A 19089-nucleotide genomic window follows, 5' to 3' on the forward strand; every position below is an offset into this window, starting at 1 on the left:
ACTTAAAACTCCCAGAGATAATCTGAGCAGAATAAGCTGCACAAATGTAGTTCGCACACACCAAGCAAAGTGCGTATGAATATGTGAGCATTTTCATTTCATGAATTCCATTATTGCACAATGATTCGTAAATCATTGAAAGGGAAACTGTAATCTTCAGTTGATACCACAATGAACCTGCACTGTCAAAAATTGGTTCACATCCTCTTCAGCTGATGAACATGGCAACAGCCTCAAACTCTACATGCTTCAACAGTGTGGTTACATCTGCAGTCAGCAAAACGGTTGAGGGTTTGACAACCCATGATGATGAAACAGCATACAGCAAAGAGATCCAGACATTGTCTGCATGACACAGGTAAAGTGACTTGATGCTCAGAACAAAGACAAGTAAGAAGATAATTATGGAATTAAGAAAACAAAGAAACACACATCACACAGGCAGTTGAAAAGTTCTCCAGCTTCAAATTTCTTGTCATGAACCTGACCTGAAGTCTTAACATCTCCAGCCTCATTAAAAGTGCTCGGAACAGTCCTTTTTACAAGAGGACGCTAAAACTCAACTAACTCCCACTGAAGTTGTTTATCAATTTCTGCTGCTGCACCATTGAGACTATTGTGGCTGGAGAGTGTGATTCTCCAGCTGCACTGCAGCCGATAGTGAGAACAGCTAAGTGGATTGTTGACATCCACTCTAACCATCTCCTGAAGAAGGCGCCTAACATCCGCAAAGTGTCCTCCCAACCCGGTCACTCTGTTTACCAGCCTCCCGTCAGGCAGACTGAGAACTACAGCCAGGACATTCATTCATTCATTAATCTTAATCACACCACTTATCCATTTCCAGGTCGTGGTGGGTTCTGGAGCCAATCCCAGCTCACACTGGGTGAGGGTGGGGTCGCCAGTCCATCACAGGGCCAACACACAGAGAGAGACAGAGACAAACAACCACTCACACTCACTACAGACAATTTCGAGTCACCAGTTAACCCAAACATGATGTCTTTGGACGATGGGAGGAAACTGGAGTACACGGAGCAAATGCAAACAGCCACATGGAGAACATGCAAACTCTGCACAGAAAGGCCCCAGGCCGGGAATTGAACCCGCAACCTTCTTATTGAGGGGCAACAGCACTAACCTGCTGTGCTGCCATAGCCAGAACAGTCAGACTAAAATAAAAAAAATAAAATATATATTATTATTATTAGTAGTAGTATTATTATTAGTATTTTTTTTATTCATTCATTTTCAACCACTTATCCAGTTCTGTTGTCAGGGGTGGTTAGTGTTTGGGGGGGTTGCTGAAGCCAATCCCAGCTCACACTGGACAGCTCTATACATATTTTATCTTTATTTATTTGTTTCCTAATAAAAAAAACTATCTAAGTAGTCTATCTGCTGCTATCTAAAGTGAACAGTTGCCAAACAAAGCCGCATTATTGGTTTTATAATGTAATAACAATAAAGTATCTCATTATCCATATCATTCCGCCCAATGAAAGTCCAAAGTCCATTTCTCTGTTGGAGTGAAAATGTAACCTTTTTCTGGTCCCTAATGAATAAATAAACAGACAAGTCTGTGAGTCGCTTTTTCAATAAAAACAAGAAATATATTATACACAAATACCAGATAATTTCCATCTTTAATGCGTTGTGGCTGATTTACATCTAATGTGATACAATGACTGATTGCAGGTTTGATAAAACATTTGTGTAATAGTCAGCTAAAAGCAGGAGAGAATGTAATTGCCTTAATATAAAACAACTTCCCTAAAATAACCTTCAGCTCCATCTCCACATCTTGCACACTGACAGATTTAACGCAGCACCTTGTCGCAACGACCACCATCACCTCACCATGGATTACCATGCCATCTGATAATATGAAATAGTGACATGAGGTATATGTAATAGTGAAGCAGTAAATTCTAGATGGTGCAAAAGATACGTGTCAAATTCACTGGAAAACAGACTATTTCTGCATTTCTATGACTTTGCATCTCCAGTGAGTTGCAAGTCTCACACCAGTTCTCCATTAACCCTTTAAAGGGCACTCATTGAAATACTTTGAAATTCAAAATTTCAACCTAGGAGTGTTATTGGTGGACCTAGCTATTTTGACATTTTTGAAAAAATTTATATTTCATGGAGAAAATTAAGGTCAATAAAGTTACCATATTCAGTTCCTTGCCCTGAAGTGGTAAAAAAAATTAAAAGAAAGAATTTTATATGTAAAAAAATACAAGAAAGACATATATCAGGTAAATAGAACATACATTTAACAGCATTAGAACATAACTTTTAAAGCTTTACAACAGAGGTGCTGGTACTCGCATACACCGCTAATACTACAAGTCCCAGAATGCTTTGCGTTGGTGCGCCCCCTCATTTTCTGTTGACAGTCATTAGCATCCATTCTACCAGGCAACTCGGACAAACTGATCTCACCCGCCGTGTTTCCTATTGCACAGTTTGGGAAAAACTCAGCGTCGAGCCCAGGAGCGCAGATTTGGACTGCTCTGCAATCCGTTTTGAGGTTGACGCGGAAAGTGCACCGGCCAACCTCCAAATGGCGCTGATGAACTCCCCGACACACTGATCCAACTCTATGTCTCTGTGATGAAGATGAAGGAGCCGTCTCACAGATGACCCTGAGGATTTCCTCAGCTCGGAGCCTGACCCCAGACATTGATGCAGGTATCGGGCTCGAACCAATGAGCATCAGAGCAAACTGAGCTGAATGTTGTCTTGATGCACTTTTTCTACTCCAAGGCATGGACTGTTGAGAGTTGAAAGACTGCATTTCCATTGAAGGAAATTATTATTATTATTATTGGTTGTTTTGTTGTTGACCTGTTCAAGAAGATTTACATTAAATAGAAACTTGAAAGGCTACAGATGGAGAGAGACATAATAAGAAACTAATACGACTGATATGTGTTTTATTTCAAACTTAATTTCTCATGTGTTAATAATATTAAGCTTTGGTTGTTCCAGATTCAAAAGTAAAGTTGTAAAGTTTTACATATCTGGAGAGAAGGGAAAAGATGCACAGCTGTAGTCCATTTTTCAATAAATATTGAGTTTGGCCCGCGACTTCGTCCCAGCTTTTAATTTTGGCCCACTGTGAATTTGAGTTTGACACATCTAGAACATCCGAGCAGACAACTGTTGAATATTAAACTGACAAATTACTCATTCACTATTTTTAGCTTCAGGATTTCTCAAAATGGGTCAATATTTTCTCTAAATTAATTTAGCCTGTTATAAAAGCGTTTGACACCATTAAAACATATTGTCTGAAACTCCATTACCTTAAGTGCGGCGTGTGTCCTAAAACGGACATCTCCGATAACGTTAGTTTTTAGACAAATCGGACGTACGATCAAATATGGTGTCCGCATTTTTCATGCCGTAATTTCGTCCTCCACATCAACTTAACCATGGTTTGTTTTGATTTCGTGACCGGAAGTTTGTAAAGAGTCAGGCCGATCGAGCGTCTTTTTCGGACATGTGCGCAAAGAGGAAGATTGGTGGGCTGAGGGCCTCTGCTGATTGGCCGAATGCGTCTGTGATGTAAGGTGATCTGTGCTGATTGGCCGCGTGGAAAGAAAATATGCTTCTGGACGTCACCGAGAAGCGGAAACACGGCAAATATAATGTGTACAGAAGTTACCAAAAACAGCCACTTGGCCGATGAAGGGTTAAGGTTTTCACACAGTGATGCCTTTCTCTGCCCTGAACTGATGGAACTTCTCTGCAGTGAAAACAGGAAGGATTTGAATGAAATGTGCAGTCCAAAATGCTCCCGGTGCATTGTTGGTGCTCTGTATGTGTTACTTCTCCTGTCCATCATCTGTAACATTGTGTTGTTCTTTCCTGGTGGAGATGCCAAGTATGCCAGAGAGGGACACATTACCGAGGAGGTGAAATGGCTGGGGGGTGTCATCGGAGGGGGTCTTGTGGTGAGTTGTCTTCACTGTTAAATCAGTGTGAAACAATTTCTGAGGTGTAATGTTCAGCATCAAGGATTTTTTTTTTTTTTTGCTGGTCATTTGGTCTGCTCTGACTCGTACTTTTTTTGCCCCAATGTAGTGTAGTTGGAAAAGAAGCTCAAAAAAAAAAAAGAAAAAAACGTGACGTAATAATTTGGAACTCATTTTTCACTGATGCTGCATCTAATTTCCCGTTACTACAGATGCTGATCCCAGCAGTTTGCATGCACCTGTCTGAACAGCAGAGCTGCTTTGGGGTGAGTCACTCAGAAGTAGCGATTTTAGGTGTCAGTCAAAAATATACTCTTATGGTTAGAGCAAATATGGACACCAGCTAGTCTGAGAAATACTGCGATTAAAGAGAAACATGCTGAGTAGTGCTGCATCATTTCATAAAGACATTTATTTATCAAGATCAGTGCAACTGTCTTACGCAAATGGCTTTTTAATTTTCAAAACTTAATATGCTATTGCAAAATACATTGTTCTGTTCTTTAGCTTTCTTAAAAGTTGCTAAGCATAATAATGTCTGATATCACTTTTATACATGAAATGTACAATTGCAAAAAAACTTTAGGAAAGATAAATACAATTGTTTCATTTTTAGGCTGTGCACTCCCAGTGTCACAATAAACAAGCTTTTGTTGAACAGATTTTAAATGATAATTATTTAATTGTTTGTTAAATGAATTATCATTATTTTAATAAAATTTGTCTTCTGACTATGATATAGTACATTTGCACACAAAAGGAAATACAATAGCCATTTGTATGATATGCCATATAATTTCTTTCTCAATTTATTTTAATTCCGGCATTATAAGTCTTCAAAAACATGTAGAAAAGAACCAACTGAAACAGAAAATTACTCCTCAGTCTGTCTTTTTGTGTTGGTAAATACAAATAAAGGAGAGTGTGAGTGACGAAAGAGGAAGCACTTTCCATGAACTTCAATAATTCTAAATAAATTCTAAATTCTAATTAAAGTTAATTATCAAGCATGGCGAAGAGTTCATTGTTAAAACACAGTTTAACAAAGTGACCCTCAGTTTTCTTTAAACTTCTGCAGATGATCGTGTTGGTTATATTTGCTGTCATGGGTGGGGCTGGGGCCCTATACAGTTTCATTGTGGCCTTATATGGTGTGGTAAATGGACCCCTCTGCAAAGTCAATGGCATATGGACAACACCTTTCAAAAACAGGTGACAGATCGTCCTTTTCATCACTTTAAAATGACATTTGTGCTTTTTACGAAGTTCTGTAACGACAGGTCTCTTTTTGTACATAGTTCTTTTACCAACCTTGACGATAAATACTGGAGAAGTTGCACTGAGCCCAAGAACGTGGTGCAGTTCAATATCATACTGTTTAGTATCCTGATGGCAATCAGCTTTCTGCAGTTGTTGCTCTGTGTCATTCAGATTATTAATGGCCTCTTTGGTTGCCTGTTTGGAATCTGCATCAACAAAGAAGTAATCTCATATTTTCTGTCAAAATATCTGAATCCATTCATTCCTAACTCTAACCCTAACGCTCCATTCCTGCTTATCCTTATCCATGTTATTTTCTTTCTTTTTCTTTTTAAAATACAGGAAGGTTAAGTTCCTGGTTGTGAGGCCTCAGATGACTTTCCATACCATCTGTGGAGGCAACTGATGTCTGGTGTATTTCTTGAACACATCTGCATAAGACCATCAGTATCAAAGTTTCTGATATTGTAGTGCATTTCATAGGGCTTTACACTGCAGTGTTTGAGGGTATGTTTTGAGAAGTATTAAAAAGGACAACCTTCAATAAAATTTAAATTTAAAATATAAGATGCTGGTCCACTGCTGCATATGTGTTTTTATTTTCTCATTTATATTCATGTGTGTCTTATTGTACCCAAATGCGATACAGGGCAAAGTTCTTTTTTTCCCATTTCATGCAGATTAGTTTATTATTTATCACTCAGCACATTTCACTGTAATATGAACTCTTATTGACTATCTGTCCCTTGGTCCACTGTTGAAAATGCCTGGAAGTTCATCAGTTCATGTAAGACATGAACAGTAGACTGTCTATAATGCAATATATATATTCATTGGCAGCCTTTCATGATCCCAACACACAACTGCAATAGCAATCATAGCCAAGACTTAACAATTATTATTAATGCCTTTATGTAAATAATCACCACAAATGTTAATATGTTAATGATGATATGATTATGAAATGTTTGTATTTTCCATATGCCTGATTGTTTGTTTGTATTCAGTCATAAAATTTAGACAGTTTAATAAAATGGTACAAAATCTATGTAGCTTGAGACATAATTTAGGTGTTGAGTAAAGGATATAATGGCAAATTCCGATCTTACAAACCTTCAGATTCCTCATCTAAATAATTTGGACTATACCTTATCAGCACAACACCATGAGAATTCATTGCCTTAATTTTTTAATTCTTCTGTTTGAGAGTCTGTGCTAAATGATGTCGCTGTATTGCTCTACATAACAAATAAAAAAGTGATCATCCCTTCTCCTTGTGGGATGAGGGAAACTCTAAGTCACTGTATTTTCCTATTTACAACCACCATTATTGTGGCGTTCACACTGCCTCGCCCAAGAGTTGCCAGGAAACAGCTCATATTTGGGAGACAGCGTTTCTTTTTGTTATTTAAGTTTTAATTTTAGTTGTTTATTCAGTCCCTATCAATTTCCTGTCAGAACTTGGAGCTCACTGGAATCAACTACTTATTAGAAACAAAAAAATGTAGTCCATGTGTGGTCAGTCAGCAACAACAATGACTTCATTGAGGTATATTAGGCTACCCAAGGTCTAAAGTCCAACTGAGCTGTGAGTCACCATATCAATAAAGGACCGCTTTACTGCACTAGGTGGAGTTATGCATTACCTCACACTGAACCTTTCTTTCTTCTTTAATATTTAGTAGCACTTGATATATTACAGCAACAAAGAGCAGAACAGAAATTAATTTCTATCAGCATTTTGAAGACTTGAACACTAAATTAAACATAAGAGTGCTAGAGCGATCTAGCCGCCACATTTCTGCCTCAGATGACCTGAATTTATTCACTCTTAAGCAATAAAAAAACCCATCCGCACATTATCTCAAATATGTTGACAGAGAAAGCCCCGCCTCTCAGTGTCACAGTGGAACAAGTCATATTTCCTGTGAGAGCCAATCCCAGGTTGTGTTTGTCTATGTTATCTGTTATTTCTCCTCCCTCACCCAAACATTGCTTGAAAACATTTGATTTCAGCTTCCAGTCCAAATACATCCCCACTCTTCAGGTCAGACCGTCTTCTGTTTTAACAGCAAGCTTTCATAGAGTCCCTTTGTTTCGTATCTGTCAACATGTGCACTGGAAAATGCTCCCTTTGCATTGCTGCTGCTTTGTACCCCTTAGTAGTCATATCTATCATCTGTAACATTGTGTTGTTCTTTCCTGATGGAGACATTAAGTACGCCAAAGATGGACACATTACTGAGGAGGTGAAATACATGGGGGGTCTCATCGGAGGTGGTGTAATGGTGAGTTTTCTCCTGCCTGTTCCTGACAGATGTGACGAATCTGTAAACTGCTCTCTTTAGTGTAGCCTCAGAAAAGTGCTTTTTTTAAATGCATGAATGTAAAAAAGATAAGTATTGTTTTCAAAACTCCTAAAGCCAATTTGCTGTATTTATCTAAATCTGAATCTGACAATCTCTACAGTCTGGAGAGTAACATCAACATTGCTACAAGTTAAATGCTCAGGTTGAGTAAATTAAGCTGAATATTAACCACTGTCAACCCACCTTCCTGCAACAGGTGTTGATCCCAGCACTTTACATCCACTTGACTGGAAAACAGGGGTGCTGTGGGAATCGCTGTGGGGTGAGTCAAATGAGACATTTCACATGTTCAGTAACTGAATATGAAGTAAACCAAAACAACACGTAATCTACAGTTCAAATCAACATAAACGGTGGTAAAAGAAACAGTTCAGGGACTAATTTATACAACGTTGTGGAAATGTGTTGACTCGAAAATGTCTTCCACAGTTGTATGCAAACTCCCTCTCCAAAGTTACACAGAGGTTAAGTCTCTTAGAAAGAGAAAAAATACTCTGCAAATTGTTGGATCACTAAATTGTTGCACATCATTGAAAGATACCAGACTGTAATAAATAACAAAACCATCAGTACGGATATGAAGACTGTTCATGCCTGTTTGATTTATCTTTATCATGGGGACAACCAAAAACACAAAAGATGACCATTTTTAGAGATCTAATCAGTGGGTGACTGAGAGCCAGCTCCTCCCTACGCTCATAAATTAATTTATGAAGAACATGAAATAACATGACCTTTCTTTATCACTTCCCCTCTGTAGATGTTCTTATCAATTGCATTCGCCACTCTGGGTGTGGCTGGCGCCCTGTACAGCTTTATTGTAGCAGTGCTTGGTTTGCAGAACGGGCCCCTCTGCAAGGTGCTTGTTCTCTGGACAACACCTTTTAAAAACAGGTGACACCAACAAGCAACTGTCTGGCCACACAGTGAGAAGTTGCTAAAGACCTGATCGTTAATCAACCTTTCATTTCCCACAGTGAGCATAATTACCTGACTGACAGCACACAGTGGGGAACCTGCACAGAGCCCAACAACATTGTGGAGTTCAACATCGGCTTGTTTGCTACCCTGCTGGCCACAAGCTGCTTGGAGCTGATTCTTTGTGCCATTCAGATGGTCAATGGGCTCTTCGGCTGCCTTTGTGGAACCTGCAACGACAAAGGGGTAGGATGGAGCTGAGCTGATGGATAGGATAGAAATGAGCCTAAATTAATGCCAATCTGTGCTCTTTTTTAAAACGTGTTATTTCTGTGAATTTTGACTGTTATTTTCCACTTACAGCCGCTGTGAGTGTCTGATAGTTGGCCAACGCCCTCTGCTGGAGCACTGAGGCCATCCCAAGAGCGCCTGGTTAAAAAAAAAAACAAAAACAAACAAACAAGAAAAAAAAAACACTACGACTGCGCATTCTTGATGAGATTTTTATATATTTTTGTGTGTATATCATGTGGCTTCATATTTCTTTCACACAACAAAGAGATTAAATCGCTACCCTTTGTGATGAGTTTTCTTTCAAAATGTAATGTTTTGACACTATTGAAAATCCAGGACAAAGTTCATTGAGATCTTTAATACATTTTGTATTATTGCAATGAATACCAGTATCGACATCTACAATCTACAAATATGTGTGTCATCTGAATACAATATCTAAATTTCACAATATTCAGGAGACACAGGAATATGACTGAGGAATCAGAATTGCCAACTACTGAGCCCTGTCGGAGAAAAACCTGCATATAGAATACAGTGTGAAAATGGCAGATTAGAGGAAGCAGCTGATATTTTCAAACTGGGCTTTACATGATAATCAAGGTTATACAGCAAAAAAAAAAAAAAAAGCAGTGATTTAAAAGGCAAACAATGTGTCCCAAAACGGCAAAGACTAAATACTAACAATCATGCGCAATAGAATATGGTAAACACAAATGCCCTCAAGATACAAGAATAGGGTGCCTTCTTATCTACTACTTCTCATTATTTGGCTGATGAGGGGAACATTTTCAGACCCCACTTAAAAAAAAAAAAAAAAAAAAACTGCTCAAAAACAGTAAAGCTGCTCAATGTGGTAAGCAAATGTTTTAGAGTTGGTATCAGTTCATTTGCGCTTTACTGTGACTTTGCTTGAAGAAAAGTAGCACATGTTAGAAAACAGAGGGATAATTTGCTCTCAACAAAAACTCAAACACATTTTCAAAGCAGATTTTAGATGAACTAGTATGTGCCACTTCAAGTTTTCAAACAAAAAATCTTCATGCAATGAGTCAGTAAGGTTTTCAAATTTTGTGCAGTAAGATAACATCACAACTCACGTATCAAGAGCAGGTATGACAACCATTGGAAATAATTGGTAGTTCTATGTAGATATGTAATTGAGGTAGACATTATTGTCATGTACTCTACCGTGGCAGCAGCATTTTGGATTGTAAAAAAGAAAGAACATATAGGTAAAAATACATGCATGTTATGCATTAAAAGGTGCAAACACTAAGTTAAAGGTATACCTTTCAGTTCAAAAGAGATGGAGTTTGTCAGTATGAGTTTAACAATGGCAGTAAATGGCAAAAACCAGATCCTTCCTTTAATAAGCTGCAAGGTTTCAAGTGGCGTTTCAAGGTTTCAAGGCTAAAATACTTCTACATTGCTTCTCCATTAGTTTTTGTGCATATGGTCCCTTTTAGGAGTCAAACTGCTTCATCATTAGCTTCCGGCTGACCTCATAACCCAGGAACAGTGCCCCATTTGCAGGAAAGGTACGGACCATGGTCGGGGTGAGACCAGAGTAGAGTGCCCTCACACCTAAACACACGAAACAGCAAGCATAACAGTAATGTAATGGAAACACTAGAATCGTTTCACCATTAAAACTGAATGCAAAACACTTCCGCTAAGCTTATCAAAACAAAGGAATATGAAACTAAGCTTCTGCCTACCTTCACTGCGGGCAATGGTCATGAAGGTTTTGAAAAAGCCAGCCTGTTTGCCCATCATTGACATGACCTGGATCCGAGACTTGACACAGTCCATGGGATAGACCACCAACCACAGACAGGCCCCTCCAAAACCACCACTGAAGACAATTGGAGCCATACCTTCAACACACAACATACACCCGTTACACGCCAAGTCAAAGACCTCAACTGTGCAATTGTATGCCCTGTGACGATGCAGGCAGATTTTGTTTCCAGTACCTATGTCGTCCTTGTCACACTTCATGTAGTCTGCAAAGCCTGTGCGACAAAGCTCATAAGCACCAAAAAAGCAGAAGTAGCCAGGGACCTCTCTGGCTATGGTGGTGGTCAGGCCCTGGAAGAAGCCGAGTGGTCCCTCGTTTCTTATAATGGATTTCACCACAGACCACACTGTGCTTCAGACAGAGCAGAAGAGACACATGACATAATTATTCACTTTCTTTCACTTGAAAAATCCCCATGCAGCAGAATTCATGAAAGACACAATATCATCATGTATACTACAATCTGTTAACACTTAAAAAAAAAAAAAAAAAAAAAAAAAAAGAGTAGCTCACAGTAAAAACGTGCATCTATTAGTATTCATGATGGGCACCCTAAACTGAAATTTTTCTAATTCCCCCAGAAGTCTTATTAGTCACTTTGATGACTGAGCTGAAGTTATTCTCTAGACTGATATTTGGCCATATATAAAATCTAAACTTTTGTATTTGTATAATATAGATGATCCCAAAAAACATGTGACCAAAGACACTTACTTCTCAGTCTTTGCTATTTTCCCTGATGCCTCCATTTCATACATGGCTTGTAGCCGACATTTGACAAGCTCCGTGGGGCAGAGCACAAGAGAGGAGAAGATTGATGCGACCGAGCCAGCACATGCTTTCTGCACATCACTGTCAGAGAGGGAAGTATAAACATAAAAACAATTACAGAATTTATATACAGTATATTATCAACAGGAAGGGGGAGCACGGCGGCTTAGTGCTGGGGACTTTCTGTGTGGAGTTTCCATGTTCTCCCCCGTGCATGTGTGGGTTTCCTCAGGGTGCTCCAGTTTCCTCTCACCATCCAAAGACATCATGTTTGGGCTAATTGGTGACTCTGAAGTGTCTGTAGGTCTGAGTGTGAGTGTGAGTGGTTTTGTTGGTCTCTGTGTGTTGGCCCTGTGATGGACTGGTGACCTGTCCAGGGTGACCCCGCCCTCACCCAGAGCGAGCTGGGATTGGCTGCAGCAGCCCCACGACCCGGAAGCGGATAAGCAGTTGAAGATGAAGATGAGATATCAGCATTGGATATCAGCATTGTCAATCAAACCATAGTACCTCAGCACAGCTTCGTTGTGCAGCCCAGCTGTGATGCGAATGATCTGCTGGCAGAAGCCGTAGCTCATGAAGAGCACAGAGTTCTCAGCAATGTTGGCCATCAGTGCTGGTGAGGTGCCCTGGTAGAGACCCCGGAGCCCCACATGTTTGTAGGTCGACACGATGCAGTGGATGAAACTGCGGTACAGTGCCGGAAAGGTCTGCATCTTGACCTTTGCAGTGTCCAGAGGCTGCCCACTGAAGACACATGCTGCCCCCCCTTGGAAGAAGACAGTGGAGAAAAAATGTCAAAAACAAGTTATCCCTTAAAAACAAGCTCATGTAATCTAGTTGATACATTTTATTGGAAAATCAAAGTTTGTGCGCAATAAATGGGCTGTGGAGAGAGACAAGAACCATAGAGTGCTTTACTGTGGCTTGCGCTTCACTGAGCAGTACAAACAGACAATAGAAACCCGGAGAGAAACAAGCCGGAAAAAGACACAGGTCATCAAAATGTCATGTCAGACATGGCCACCGAGTGGTTAAATGAAGCAGTAGAAAAGCAGTTAAATTATCTCACACTGAGAATGAGCATGCTTTATTGTCACTCCAGTTTAAGTTGTACATGTTGTGCAGGTCATGCTTCAGGAACGAGAAACATAAAAAACCAAGAATAATAAGCTGTGGAGCAGAGTACTGTGTCTGGTGTACACTGTAACCATGTTTTTTTAGGACTGTAATTACCTATAGCTCCTGCAGAGAGGTCAATGATGGCCTGGACCACTGGGTGTGGGGCCATGGTGTCCAAAAAGATGCCAGAGGAGGTTTCTATTTTTTGTCACTATCTCAAAAAAAAAAAAAAAGAAGTAAAATAATAAACACACAAAATAGAGATTATGCTTTTTTCCCCACCTCTTAACTCCACTCACAACATGCACAGCTTCATCTCAACAGAATCACTGAAAGCTGTCATTTTCTTCAAATGGTCCTCAGATAGTACATGTGTGTTCATGTTTCAGCAGCAGGATCACAGATCAGCACAGGCAGCAGCAGCTGTTGGCTTCAAAGTCCACCACAATAAAAACTGCATTTTTCTTTTATCAGTGATTATTTACAGGAAGCTACGTGTGATTTGTATGGAAACAGAATCACTGTCATTCTTACTGAAATGTCTTACTGAAATCCCTGCTGATACATAATAACCACTGAGAAAGAGAATTTGGCCCCTTGTTGAAATGTGGAGATAAAAAAAAAAAGTGTCTTTATTTAATTGTATTTTATTTGAACATCTCCAATTACTGAGCTACGGTGATGTCCACTCAAAAAGGTGTCAACGCATTTATGATTATGTGATTAAACAGCAGTAAACCGCTCTTTCCTCCCACCGACCATCTGTGACCTCCGTCCTCCACAGTCAGCTGTGGGGCCATAGATGTTCATGTCCCCGTGTGTAGCATCTCTATGCTAAGGACAGCTAAAGGCAGTTGTGTTTGTACCTTACAGCAGCCGGAGCGGCTCCGTCCGGAGGGTCGACGTGTCGCAGCCGGCGAAGCTAACGGTAGGCAGCATGCTAACTGAGCTCCGGAGCAGACATCCAGCCTTTCCAGTCCGCTCCTCCGCAGTCCGCCCCCCCCTGTCCGGCCCGGCGCTCCATGAATGCCTCCGCTCATCGGGGATACTGATGTGGAGGAGGGCAGCTGGGGAGACTGAGAGCTCCCACTCCGCTTTAAAATACAGCTACCAAAACCCCAACCAGACCACTACTGCTAATACAAGGCTAAGATGGTACACTAAATATTACTGGCTGAAATAGTCTTATTGGGCACAGTTATTCAGCTTTAATTTATTAGGTTGCTGTTAGGAATACAACTGTCCTTATACTTCAATCTACTTCCATTAGGTATTGTATTGTAAATAAAATATAAGCTACAAATATAGCTGGAATAGCTGGAATTGGATGTTGAGAAAAGATAAAATATTCAAATCCAATAACAACAAATCACATCTTTTCAATTTAAGATCTCTGCAGCAGCATGACAATCAAAGCTTCCGGTTTACATTCTTCTTCTACTACTGATTACCTGAAATCCCGTTCGTCTTCTTCTTAGCTTCTTCTTAGCTTCTTGTTGGCTCCACTTGGCGGACCGGAGTGTGGGGAAAAGTTGCGAAACGGGGAAAACCCACTAAATCCTACTAAACTTCATTAATTAGCAGATGGGTGTTTTCTATAATGTCTTTCCCAGCAGTTTCTCAGTATAATATATGACAATGTTTTCTATCCGCCATCGCTTCCCTTCTTTCTTCATCTTGCCTGCTTTCACTCATCAATCAGTGGCCTACGTGTTTATGGTTTATTGCATTGTGTGCTCAGTCCATTTGGCTGTTTGCCTCTTCTGTGTTGCATGTCAACCTGTATGTCCTACTCTCAGATGGACAGCTGTTCCTCTGAGGTCCAGCCCTTTAATCTCCCAACGCCTACATGTTTTTGTATATTGTAAAGATGCCTGCTTATGTCAATAATTCCACTGACTTTCGGTTCTCTGGCTGTAATCCTTCACAATAATTTGAACCGTATTTGAATCGCAATAAACTGTAGTTTTAATGAAGATTAATACATCTGCCTTCTTGTTTCCTTCCAACCCTACATGGGAGGGAGATATCCGGTCACCCATAATGTCACTAGAGCAGCCAATAAAACCTTTGATATACCCTGCCTGTATGACAACTTCACAGATGAAATGCTTGAAAGCACTGACAAGCCATCAGGGGCGATTATGATACTTGGATGGTTATTTCCTTGCTCTCGTTATAATGCTAACAATATTCCAAGTAACTCAGCTGTGAACTGGAAGATGGCATAATACTTTTTTCATCACTGCAGCCCCACAATGAAGGATGAAGCATGCAGCACCTGCACACCCAGACTCCAGCTCTTTGTGACCATCTGAAAATTTGAGTGTCTTATGTTGGTGGTGGTCAACAACATCTTTAGTAGTATTTCCCATGTTGATAATTTAGGTTTTTCTTTTAATGTTTGCTTCAGACTTTTATCTACAGGAGGTTTAATCAATCTCAAAGGAGTCTTAGTATTATGCAAAACTGATAAAAAAAAAAAGAGTTTTCAGTTTCATTTCTCAACACTCGAGTGAAATTATGTTTGAAAGGTGTGATTTTCTTCATCCTTACAGATTACCGTGCCAAGATAATTGTGACCTTCCTTCCTTGTAGAGGCTTTTTCATCATTTCAGTTTACATTATGGACACTTGTGATCTTTGAAATTGTCCACTGCAAATCTGAAGAGCATGAACCTGTTCAACCCCTCTAAGGTTTTTAAGGTTGTTTTCTGCTGCAGATATGAAATCATAATCTATGACTGCTCCTACATGAGCCCAATAAATATTTAATAAAGATGTCATGTTTTCTCAACAATACTGCCCTGACAGGCTTTTATCTTTTTGTATTATATTTTTATTTAGTAAACATGTTTACCTGGTAAGCTGGCATTGAACAGAACCTCCATTTGAGTACTTGTTTATAATTATATATTGTTATTTCACAGGTACTGATTTCTGATCTTCAAAGAAACTTGTTATTTTGTATAAGATGGTATACATTCCCATTTTTTGCCCATCCTTTTACTTAGTCTATTACAACTTTATTTCTGAAACTACTTTGATCCATAACACAATAATCAATTTTGTTCAACCTGTTCAAAGTAACAGTCGACTGCAAACACTGCACTGTTGGTTTTCTTTTTTAGGGAGATAGGATATCTAATACACAATTTACATATTGCATATATACATACAGTAATTTCTATAGTTTGACAACATATAATTTTTTTATCTTTTTCAACATAAAAACACCAGCGATCATCATTTCTTTCTCAGTTTGAGCTTTCCTAACTTCCATGATTTTTCCTAACTGTGATGTTACATTGTTGGTTTGATGGATCTTTACCTAATTTTAGTATTATCATCTGTGCCCTGTGTCTGTATCAACAGGATTATCTACATCCCTTATCACGTTTAACAAATTTAACAGCTCCAGGTACGCTAACATGCTGTAAGAGATACCATCTCTCCTTGGTGTGGTCTCCCATGAAATTCAAATGCCTTGCATCATAAATCTTTGTCTTCTCTGGATTAACTCTCTTCTCTGCAGCTCCTGGATTGTGTAGAAGAGTATTGTCTTTACATTACTGAGGCAGTGATGTAGGCTGACACTCTGCTCTTCTGTTACTATAGCTCCTTCTTCCCCACACTCATTATCATGGGCATACCAACACATCTTTGCTGCTCTTGGCTGATTGCGGCCATGTGATTTTGGCAGTATCTATGGCCTAAAATTGTCACACACCAATACTACAATTACTTTGAATAGTAGTCTAGGCTTATCCAATATGATCATGATGGATTGTAACAATCATGTTTATCTTCTTTCCTGCCACCAACTTCAATACCTTCCATCTCACCTTCTGATACATCACTTTTTTACTAAAACTCTTTCCTTGGCTTGCTGGCAGAAAGGCTTTGTGACTTCAGCTTTCACTTGCAGTTTAATTAAGTTAAGGTAAAAAGAAAAACAAACAAACAAACAAAACAAAAAACACTTTGGTTAATAAAAAAAGAAAAAAAAAAAGATTATGGGTAGGAGAGTTTGCTGGTTTAAATTGTCGCACTCATGCGTATTTTACTGCAAGCCCAAGCAGCGACAAACCCCCAACACATTTGTGGTATTATGTTATTTAGCAGCAATGTGTTATTTAGACAAAACCCTATTATTGGTTGAATCAGACTTTAAAGGCACAAACAATCCTGTAGATGAGGTAGTAATGTACCAAAACTCCTGGCCTTTGCATACCTTTACACATTTACACAACATCCCTGCAACATAAAACATTTCTAGATCAGGTCAGGTGAGACTACAGAGGGAGAATTAAAGTTAGGTCGCCTAACTCAACTTTTGTTCCCCTTCTTTCACATCTGTTGGAAAACTAACTAGGCCATTGTTCATAACCAGTGCTGTTTGTACTTCTTTTACAATAAGGCTAAAAGATCACTCCGAGCTTGGTCTAATATATTCAAAACCCTGGTAAAAGTACTTATGAAATAACTATCCACCAACTATATCACATAAAATCCATATGTGTAAGCTGTATAAATAGAGGAACTTCTCAGTGTGCTGTTCTGAATTAGAGCTGCCCTTGTGGTGCTGCACTCTCAATTTCATAAACAGCTTTGTGCATAATTACCCTGATGTATCATTAGGGGTGTCTGGAAGTACTTCCTCTTCTCTCCTATCCCATCTCCATTAAACTCAGGTCTAGTGCTCATTCAGACATAATGGCCAGTGTGGAAAACACTTCTGAAACAGAGATTAGAAGATTAGGAGTTTCATGAGCCTCAATTTAAACACATATATCCTTTTATGTTGTACGAAAAGAAGAGTTGTAGCACAGTGGGTTTTTTTTTGCATGTTGCCAAAGAATACATAGAAATTTACAAAATAAATATCTTTGTTGGTTGTATACAACATATTATCTATTAAAATATGTGAACAAAGGCATGTTGCCTAAAATTCTATTTGCTCTTGTCTTTTGCACAATAAAACACAGTTAGATGGTTGTGCTGTACTCTGACAATCTAAAGGTCGTACTGGTATGGTAGGTTTTCAGTTACAGTTATTATTTCAAAAGATATTTGGAGCTATCCAGAAGGTACCAGTGCGCTGGTTTTCAGAAATAATCGAAGAAAGTTCACTGTGAAATGGAGAATTTCAAAAGCAGCACAACCTGTGTAAAATGATTGATGTGTTTCACAAAGGTCAGAACAGCTGATCAATGTGTCTTTCACCTCATGCGTTCGTATCATCTCTGCTGCTGTTTAAATCCAGCAGATTAGCGACATTAGCAAACTATGGTGTCCTGATTGAATTTTTTATTGAACCAACACATATTTGACGTGCAGTTATCAGAGAAAATTATTCCATTCTATTCTATTTTTTAGATTAACATCTTTTGTTTTGTTTTTTTAATTATAAATCTTTGATTATACTTTCAGAGCTACTCACAACTCACAAGATAAAGTTCTGAGGAATTTTTTGGAATTCAGATTAAGGGTATTTGGTGAGTGAACAGACTTCTCCGCTCCTGAATTATTCTGTACAACTTTAAATTGGTGACCTAATAATAAATTCCCTAGTCAAACATCAGAACAGCAAAAAGCCACTCTGTTGTTGTTCACCTCTGAATTAAAATAGCGCCAAAATACCATCTGTTTGAACAGAGTATCCAGGGATTAAACACGCGTACCCCCTGTCCACAGGCTTATCCTTAAAAACTCTGACCAGTGATGACTTATTGGTCTAGACACTTGACTACACATTGAACAGTTAGACACACAGTCAGTAAAACACACAGATTTTCCTTTTTTCACTTTGCCTTTTATAAAAAAACAAAACGAAACAAAAAAACAGAAAACATTGACGTTGTCTACATCACAGACAAGAATCATCAATATTCTGTGTTAAACAATTCAATGATGAACAGAATGAACCCCATGCCCATCCCTCCCCTGAAGCAAACTCCTCTATACACAGTATACTTTACATACCTATAGTTCCTGTTCACTCTTTTTAAATTTTACATCATTATCAAAGTAGTGTCAATAGCTTTAAAATACTTACAGTGCTCTTTCCATTGTAATTATAATTGCTATCCTGATTGTACATACAGTATCATTTCCCACAGTTAGAGCCTGTTGACCAAGTTATGTGCCTCGTTTTCAACGATATGTTAAAAAATACTGTCAAGAGACACAATCAGTCTCTTTGTTTCACCAAACCAAAATACTTGGCAGCAGGATTCTCATGATTCATAGTTGAGATGCATTTTCATACAAGCCGCCATTTGTCATGAGACTAGAATCACTGCAAAGAGCCTCACACTGTTAAAGCCGTTTTAAATACAATATACATTAAATTATACCCAAATCCAGAGATTTTATATGGCCCCCCTAGTTGATGTCAATAAAATCCTGAACCTTTCTCAGACTCTCCAAGGGGGTTTACTACCAACTGTTACGTCTGCTCGGACTTTAGATTATGAGGTACAGTCAGAGAATCTCGATAATCCCCAATTAGAAGAGTTACACTGAAGGAATAACAAAGAGATTACAAAAGATCACTTTA

At 39.0% G+C, this 19089-nt stretch overlaps 3 protein-coding genes across 6 annotated transcripts; 2 read left to right on the forward strand and 1 right to left on the reverse strand.

The window, feature by feature from the left end:
• The first annotated feature begins 2410 nt into the window (after positions 1-2410).
• LOC115054170 (transmembrane 4 L6 family member 1-like) lies at positions 2411-6510 on the forward strand. Of its 2 annotated transcripts, XM_029519233.1 has the most exons (6): positions 2411-2700; positions 3892-3968; positions 4202-4255; positions 5068-5201; positions 5288-5471; positions 5592-6510. In XM_029519233.1, the coding sequence occupies exons 1-6, from the start codon at positions 2649-2651 to the stop codon at positions 5598-5600; spliced, it is 510 nt and encodes a 169-aa protein (XP_029375093.1). In that variant the 5' UTR covers positions 2411-2648; the 3' UTR covers positions 5601-6510. The 2 variants fall into 2 exon arrangements, with proteins under 2 accessions (XP_029375093.1, XP_029375092.1); XM_029519232.1 differs by having other exon boundaries at positions 2411-3968.
• Positions 6511-7267: 757 nt separating this feature from the next.
• tm4sf21a (transmembrane 4 L six family member 21a) lies at positions 7268-9052 on the forward strand. Its single transcript, XM_029519077.1, has 5 exons — positions 7268-7537; positions 7815-7880; positions 8379-8512; positions 8596-8782; positions 8900-9052. The coding sequence occupies exons 1-5, from the start codon at positions 7361-7363 to the stop codon at positions 8906-8908; spliced, it is 573 nt and encodes a 190-aa protein (XP_029374937.1). The 5' UTR covers positions 7268-7360; the 3' UTR covers positions 8909-9052.
• A 6-nt stretch (positions 9053-9058) lies between these two features.
• Positions 9059-13725, reverse strand: slc25a15b (solute carrier family 25 member 15b). 3 transcript variants are annotated; one of them, XM_029519076.1, is made up of 7 exons: positions 13399-13725; positions 12642-12738; positions 11916-12174; positions 11349-11486; positions 10810-10985; positions 10552-10710; positions 9059-10417 (listed from the first exon to the last, which is right to left on the reverse strand). In XM_029519076.1, exons 2-7 carry the CDS (start codon positions 12694-12696, stop codon positions 10296-10298), a joined length of 909 nt encoding a protein of 302 aa, XP_029374936.1. In that variant the 5' UTR covers positions 12697-12738; positions 13399-13725; the 3' UTR covers positions 9059-10295. The 3 variants fall into 3 exon arrangements, with proteins under 3 accessions (XP_029374936.1, XP_029374934.1, XP_029374935.1); XM_029519074.1 differs by having other exon boundaries at positions 13394-13725; XM_029519075.1 differs by having other exon boundaries at positions 12642-12742; positions 13394-13725.
• Between the last annotated feature and the right edge of the window lie 5364 nt (positions 13726-19089).

The sequence above is a fragment of the Echeneis naucrates genome, chromosome 14 (assembly GCF_900963305.1).
Source record: "Echeneis naucrates chromosome 14, fEcheNa1.1, whole genome shotgun sequence".
Taxonomy (NCBI): Eukaryota; Metazoa; Chordata; class Actinopteri; order Carangiformes; family Echeneidae; genus Echeneis; species Echeneis naucrates.